This window comes from Alosa pseudoharengus, unplaced genomic scaffold (assembly GCF_046254945.1).
Source record: "Alosa pseudoharengus isolate Yale_2024_CS ecotype anadromous, Long Island Sound unplaced genomic scaffold, YU_APseudo_1.1 YU_APseudo_1.1_scf_17, whole genome shotgun sequence".
In the NCBI taxonomy this organism is placed as follows: Eukaryota; Metazoa; Chordata; class Actinopteri; order Clupeiformes; family Clupeidae; genus Alosa; species Alosa pseudoharengus.
In genome coordinates, this window is record NW_027468640.1 from 18,516,476 (window position 1) to 18,523,975 (window position 7,500).

Consider the following 7,500-nt stretch of genomic DNA (forward strand, 5'->3'; position numbering starts at 1 on the left):
CTATTACGTTCTTGGAAATCACACCCTAAAAATGAATTTGTATGGCGTGTATATGAAAATTAACCAACACATTTAATACAATCTATGAAAAGTTGTTTTTTTCCTATACTATAAGTGTTCTGCCGTCTCAGACTCAAACAAGAATACATCATATTGCATGGTGTTGTGGAGCAGACGCTCACCAGTCGGAAGGTCAGCCAATCAGAGTGTGAATGCTGGCAGTCCCCATCCATCTCCGTGGTCAGCTGTTGCCTGTCTACAAATTGCTGAAGGACCCCTGTGCCCCGCACTGTGCGCACCTGCAGAAGGTTATGGGTGGGAGTGGAAGGGGGGATGAAACGGTTGGCTAAAATGGATACGATGATGAGGGAGTCATTATTCCAATCTGATACATACATGCAAATCAGAAATGGGTGAATGGGAAAGCAGCTACACTGGGAACACAGCCAGAAGAGAGGGAATGAGAGAGAGAGAGAGAGATGAAAGGAAAGAAAGATCAGACAACAAGGGGAGGAGAAGTGGAGTGAGATACTGAATAAGAACAGAGGGTGAGAGGGAGCGAGGGAGATCTGTAGGGAAGAGAAAGACAACACAGTGTGAGAGAAAGAAAGAAGGAATGAGAGCGTGGGAGGAAAGAAGAGAGACAGAGAGAGAGAAAGAGGGAAAGAAGAGAAGAGAAGAGAAGAGAAGAGAAGAGACGAAAATAGTTAAGTTCAGTTTCACTGCACACCTCTATTCCATCCAGAGCAGGCTGAGACGACTCCTGCTGCTCATCAGTCAGAATGAGCACTGAAGCAAGGCCCTCTGGCACCTGAGTCTACACACACACACACACACACACACACACACACACACACACACACACACACACACACACACACACACACACACACACACACACACACAAAGAGTGAGAGAGAGAGAGAGAGTCACAGAGAAAGACACACACAGAGAGACATTCACACTTGGTATTTGATGTACACTATGTTATTATCACTAGTGTATAAACATCACATATACAAAAGCAATAACAACTTTATAGTGAAGGGGGGGGGGGGTCCTCACTAGCCACCACCAATGCATATTACTCTTTATTACAACACACACTCACACACACCCACGCAGCCACACCCACAAAAACACACACATACACATACCTTGAAAGATTTGAGGGCAGATAGGCAGAGCTCAGTCGGAGGAGCCTGCCTGCTGTCGATGATCACAGTCAAGCCTTTCTCTTTCGCAGCCAGCCTGTATACACCAGACCACACAGCCACTTTCAGCTTTCAAACACCGGGTAACATAACACACAGCTGGAACCAGTGACACACAGGGTTCATCTGTGGTCCTATGAGATTACCTCATGTGTCTGGTCTGGATGTTATGGCATGGCCTTAAATATTTACGTAATATATGTATTTCAATGCCAGTGACTCTTACGAACCAATACTGCACAGGCAGATGGAACCCATGGGCCTTCTTTTCTTTTCTCTGATTGTCTAACACTCTGTAAAGCGCCACGAGACATGTGTAATGTTTTGGCGCTCTATAAGTGAAATTAAATTGAAATTGAAAATATACTTACAGCTAGCTGAATTGAACTGTCATATAAATGTTGGGTGTTTAGAAATATGTGTAAACAATTCTGGTCAGGCTAACTAGCTAGCCTAACAGCCAGTGTTCAGATACACTCAGAAGGTATAATCGGGTCAGGGTCTCTGTATCAGCATAGTTACACAGTCCTCATTTAAAACCCCACAGCTCAGAATGGCTGATCTCTTCTGCATTTATTAATAATAATAATAATAATAATAATAATAATAATGCTTTGAGGGTGATACCGGGTGATGTGGTAGTAGCATGCCAAGACCCTGGTCATCTCGTCTGCCTGATAACCTTCTTCTGGGAGGTGTGCTTCCGTTACAACCAGACCCCGACCAAGCCTGTCCACCGTACCTTAGCAGAGTAGTGGAAGAGAGAAAACAAAAAGAGTGTTAAAGAGGATGTGAGGAATAGAAGATTGGGTAACACTTTACTTGACAGTATCGACATAAGAGTGACATGACACTGTCATGACACATGAAACCTAACCCTAACCCTAACCTCTAACCCTAACCTCTAACCCTTATCCTAACCCCAACTCCAACCCTAACCCTAACCCTAACCATAACTCTAAACCTAACCCTAACCCTAAACCTAACCCTAACTTGTTATGACAAAACCGCATGTCACTTAATAACAGAAGCGTTATGTCATAAACGTTTATGACTTGTTTATGACACGTTCATGACAGTGTCATGTCACTCTTATGTCGACACTGTCAAGTAAAGTGTAACCGAAGAGGGTGTATTGGTAAATAAATGTGACTGTGGATGTTCTGGATGATGTCACGTCTGTTGATATTTGAACCAAACACCAACAAAACACCAGAGAGCAAACTCGCCAATTCCCTCCCCAAACACCCCTTCCATTTCCCCAAACTCCCATCCCTCCATTTCGGTGATTTCGGAGATAGGCTTACTCCACCTTGTTTGCTTCCAGTTTATAGAGCCAGTGTTGTTTATATAGTGTACTAACAGATTGGAGAGATATTCGCAATGGAGAGATATACAAAAAAAAAATAGTATCGTTGGAAAGCGCTTAGAATCACGGAGGGTCCCTTTAACAGAGGGAGGGTATGTAGAAATGTACCTGTCAATAACAGCTTCCCTGATTGGAGCAACTCTTGATCCAAATCCCTCAAAAGGGGTGGGGCTTTTGGAGATTCACCATTTGACTGGTCAGGAAGTGTCGATGATGTCTCCACTTCTGAGGATTGGTCAGTTGTAGGTGTGCCTTGATCGTCTGCATCAGGGGGGCTGTCCGTTACGACTGCCTGATCTTCTGTCAGGAAACAGTAATGATATTCACGTCTATGTATGACAATATGCAATTATGAAACCCAATCATATCAATGTTAGGAAGTAATTCAGTTTAGAATCACATGATCTGGGATTTTCTAGACAATGAGTCATTGGAGGAAAAAAAATGATGCTTCATCTTGTATGCTGGTGTATAGCGCATGATCAGTAGTGACAGCTTCCAATTTTGTAATTAACTAACAGACAGATGAAAACCAGTCTAACAGTCAAACCTTTATTGCTTTCCTTTGGTTCCTCCTCTTCATTCTCTCCATTCTCATTGGTTAAAGGTGGCTCGTTGTCCGGCCCTGAGGACTGTTTTGGTTGCTTGGATTGGTTGTCTTGACTGAGTGGCAGTTTGGTGGCTGACGTAGTAGCACTGCCATTTTGAGGTGCTTTGTTTTGGCTTTTTGGAGTAGCCGGATCCTTGCCTTTTTGGTTGCCACGGGCACCATACTTACACTTCCCTTTTCCTCCTTTGACCTTCCTCTTCCTCCTATGACAGGTCAAAGTTCGTGTAGACATGTAACTACTTTTGGTTTATTACACAATTAACTTTTTTTTTCAAAGGTCTCTAAAAGAGATTATACCATACATTATACCAACATCTACTTCATTCTGTTTGTTTTAGACTAGCACTATTACAAACAGCACAGCTAATAACCTAGCCTAGCACTATTGCAAACAGCAAAGCTAATAACCTTAGGTGGTAGAGGAATTAGGGCCTCTGCTTAGCCAATAGCCACACAGCCATATTTGTATACATCTTTCAATGTGAATATACTTTTGTGGTTACCATTATCAAAACATGGCAATCCACTGTAATATCCATTCATAACCTAGTGTTTGAGTCAGATGTCTTATGCAATATCAACAGTTAGACAGAATAGGGGCATTATCTGGCCTTAATTACATGTTGGAGTACTTTTAACACAAATAAATTGTTTCCAGGACAACCAGGATTGGAAGTGAATTAGTTGATTAAGGACTTATGACTGACATCTGGTCTCTGAAATCTGTCTAAAAAGACCATAGAGTGCAATGTAAATTAAATTAATTGTTTGACTATACCTGGGCACTCTGAATCCTCCTGACTTCACTTCCTTTCCTCTGGGACAAACCCTCTCCTCCGACTTCCCACAATGCTTTTCTTCTGTGACCTTGTCCGTACCAGGTTGGGAATGTGTTCTCTCTGAGTTTGAGTTCTCTTTGGTATTTCCTGTTTGCGGTGGTGTCCCCCTGCTTGCTGAATCACAGCATTCAGAATCACCGGCCGTTTGGCTGGCGGCGCCTTTTCCTTCCCTGCACGTGCCAGCCAATGGCTTGTCTGGACACACTGGGTTTACTGTAGTTTCAGCCAATGGTTTGGAAGGACAGTCCTCACTGCTGAGATAATCAGCTAGCTGTTTGTCAGTGTCCTCAAACACAGAGTCCGAATGGGATCCTTGGTCTGATTGGCCCTCCCCAGTGTGTTCCCCTTTATGATTGGTCACTTCGGTTGCCTCCTCCTCTCGCTGTGCTTCAGACCCTCCCCTGCTACTGCTACTTGCTGACCCTTTACACCTCTGGCTCTCCTCCCAGGGCAGAGTGCAGGCAACTCCCTCCCTCTCCCTGCCCACTCCGGGCCTCCTCTCCTTGGCCGGCCCTCCCAAATAAAGTCCCCTGCTGTCGAGGCCCGTCGGGTCTCGAACATATCGCTCCTCCACGTCCAAATCCTGTGCGGGGTGGTTGCGTCTCTCGCGACCCAAATCAATGACGCGGGGCATGGGCCGCGGCTGCAGCCAGTCCCTTCCGGCCTGATTACCACTATCTCGACGAGCAGCAGCCCCCGACCTGCCCCCTGCGCCACCACCGCTGGCGTCGGTTCGTCCGAACGCCCAGGCTTTGCCACGGCGCAGCTTGATGGCCTTGGCACGTCGGCACAGCGGCAGCGTCCTGGTCTTGCTGACGCCGTGCATCTCCAGGTAGCGCTGCTGGGATGGGTCAGCCCCACCATCCGGACCACCGCGGGGCTCCAAGAGCTCCACGTAATCCCCCTCCCGGTCCCCAGGGGGCGCTACTACTGACGCTGACGCCCCCAACCGTCCAGCGAGGGCATCCGCACTGGCTCGTCGGCGTGCCAGGGCCACCAGAGCCGCCTCAGCCTCGGTGCCGTCGGGGTCGTTGCCATCATCGTCGTCATCGTCCTCCTCATCCCACGACCAGGAGTCCAGTTCGCCGGAGGATGAGCCCCAGCCCAGACCGCCTCCACCACCTCCGCCCGAGCCTCGACCCGCCCTCATCCCAGCGGAGGAGAGCTGGCTGGGGCTACCAGGGTTGGCTGGTAGGGCCAGATCTCCCAGCTCCTCTCCCTGGGGGTTGCAGACGAACTTCGGGTACACCACCTCAACCCACGGCAGACGCAGGATACCGTCACCCGTGCTTACAAGACACGTGTCCAGTGCCCCTGTCCCTCCTGTAGAGACAGACAGACAGACAAAGAGAGACAAACAGAGATAGAGAGAGAGAGAGAGAGAGAGAGAGAGAGAGGGATAGAAAAAGGCCAGTTTCTTAATTTAATTTAGAGCCATGAAACAGACACTATTGTAATGCCATGGGACTTTTCATGCGTATGAATTATAAAAGTTAAGCTGAGTCATATCCAAGTGGTGTTTTCGTAATATGCCCGACCTCCAGATTTTGTTGGCTGCTCTTCGCCTTTTGTCTTCTTTGACTTTGATTTTATCTTCACCTTTCTCACTTCCCTAGTCTCCAGTCGCTGCCAACAATGCATTTCCTTCCACAAACAACCACTTCTCCCTGTCTCAGTAATCATTCTGTCAAAGCTTCTTCTTCTGAACTAGCTTATTATTCTTCTTCTGCCCTCTACTTCATCTTTTGAAAGATTTCAATAAAACAAACTAGAAAAAAAACAGAACTGGAACCCGATACACAACCAAGTAGGCTACTGGTCAAATTTGGACTCCATCCAAATTCACTGGAAATTTACACCCCTTCCTCTTGGTTCCATATCTCACATAGGCCTAATACTCATCATGAATTGCAGGACAAGCCATTTCCAATAATGTCACTTGCTAGTCTCAACAACTAACTATTGAAACAGAGCTGCCAACCCTCACGCATTTGATTGGTGGTCTCTCTCTCAATGTGTGAGAGTTGGAAGCTATGTTGAAACCTGTTTGCTAATTTAACACCATGAGAAAGATCCTGTACACAAATATTGCTGGGTCAGCTCGACCCTCCCACACATCACACAATAGCTTTGGTGTTTTTTTCCATTGTCAACCTCTGCCCTTTTGCCCATTTACCCTTCCTACATCCATCCCCTAATCCATCCCTTTCTCTCACTCTGTTTGGCCTACAGGTCATATTGATTGAGGTCTCTGTTCCTCTTCTTCCACTTGTCCTTGTTTCTCCAGTCTCCACTTCACTTTCCTCTCCCCTTTAATCTTCCTGTAATTCTCTGCATCTCTCCACCTTCCTCTCCCATGAACATGTTTTACATAGACATGGAACGATTTACAAATTACCAGTGCCATTCATTTCAATGGCTGCTGCTAATAGCTACTAGGATGTACAAATATTAATGACTGACAGCTTGTTTCATGGTCCTCAGTTTTGACACCGAAACTCAATCAATTGCCAATCAATTGCCTGAGCTGCAAAAGTGCCTGTTCACTGTCAATGAACGTAAACAAACCCCAACACTGGTATATTACTGAAGCAAAACAATGGTAAACAAACTTCTTGGTGCCATATTAGACAATGCTAACTGGCTAGCTGAAGCTAACCCACAAAACAGAACTCTCTTCCCTGCATCTAATCATTTGCTTTCACCCATTCCACACTTCTTTCTTTCCACAATTGCACCTTTCACTCTCTCCTTCTATCTCCTTCCCTTGCCTCTATTGACTCCATCTCCTCTCTCCATCTCATCTTTCATCCATCTCACAGTCTTTCTCTATCCCTCACTCCATCCGCCCAGGCTCACCGTCTCTCTTGCAGCCACGCTCCTTGTTGACGCTGTGCAGCCACTCAGTGGTGAACACTAGGGGGTGCTGTGACTCGGGCACCAGCACCTCCTGCACGTTGCGCCCACCCGGTGCCAGGCACTTGAGGGCCAGCCGGGGGCAGCGTGTGGAGAAGGGCACCACCTGGAGGTAGAAGTCGGTACTGCGAAGGAGCCTCCAGTCTAGGGTGGAGAGCTGCACCACCACCTTCTCGCCCAGACACAGAGGCCAGCCGGAGTGAAGGAACAGACAGCCCAGATACTGAGACTGCAGAGGAAAGATGGAAGAGGAGAAGGAGGATTTGGGGAGGAGAGCGTGGAAGAGAGGGATAGAGTAGATAATGCATGAAAAACAGAAAGAGAGAGGCAATAGAAACATGGATGGAGGGAGAGAATTTGTGAAAGACAGAAACAAACAGAAAAGAAGGGACATGGGGAAAAGCGAGAGAGGTAGAGAGAGGGAGAGAAGAACAGACAGAGTAGTAATCAAATGTGAGCTGACATTAAATTAATATTGAGAATGACACAAAATGAAATTACTATAGCTGGACTGAAACCACAACAGTCACATTTCATGACAAGCCCGAAGTC

General features: G+C 46.6%; 1 protein-coding gene across 2 annotated transcripts in view; it reads right to left on the reverse strand.

Annotated features, from left to right (window-relative positions):
- arhgef40 (Rho guanine nucleotide exchange factor (GEF) 40) overlaps positions 1–7,500 on the reverse strand; it is a 42,401-nt gene that overhangs the window by 23,753 nt on the left and 11,148 nt on the right. The window contains exons 4-11 of one of the 2 annotated variants that reach the window (XM_076288776.1): positions 6,892–7,177; positions 3,972–5,355; positions 3,134–3,396; positions 2,692–2,880; positions 1,842–1,956; positions 1,158–1,251; positions 731–817; positions 183–299 (exon numbers count right to left, since the gene is read on the reverse strand). In XM_076288776.1, the coding sequence (XP_076144891.1) occupies positions 183–299; positions 731–817; positions 1,158–1,251; positions 1,842–1,956; positions 2,692–2,880; positions 3,134–3,396; positions 3,972–5,355; positions 6,892–7,177 (2,535 nt within the window). Of the gene's footprint in view, positions 1–182; positions 300–730; positions 818–1,157; positions 1,252–1,841; positions 1,957–2,691; positions 2,884–3,133; positions 3,397–3,971; positions 5,356–6,891; positions 7,178–7,500 lie in introns of both variants that reach the window. The other variant, XM_076288775.1, reaches the window with a different exon arrangement.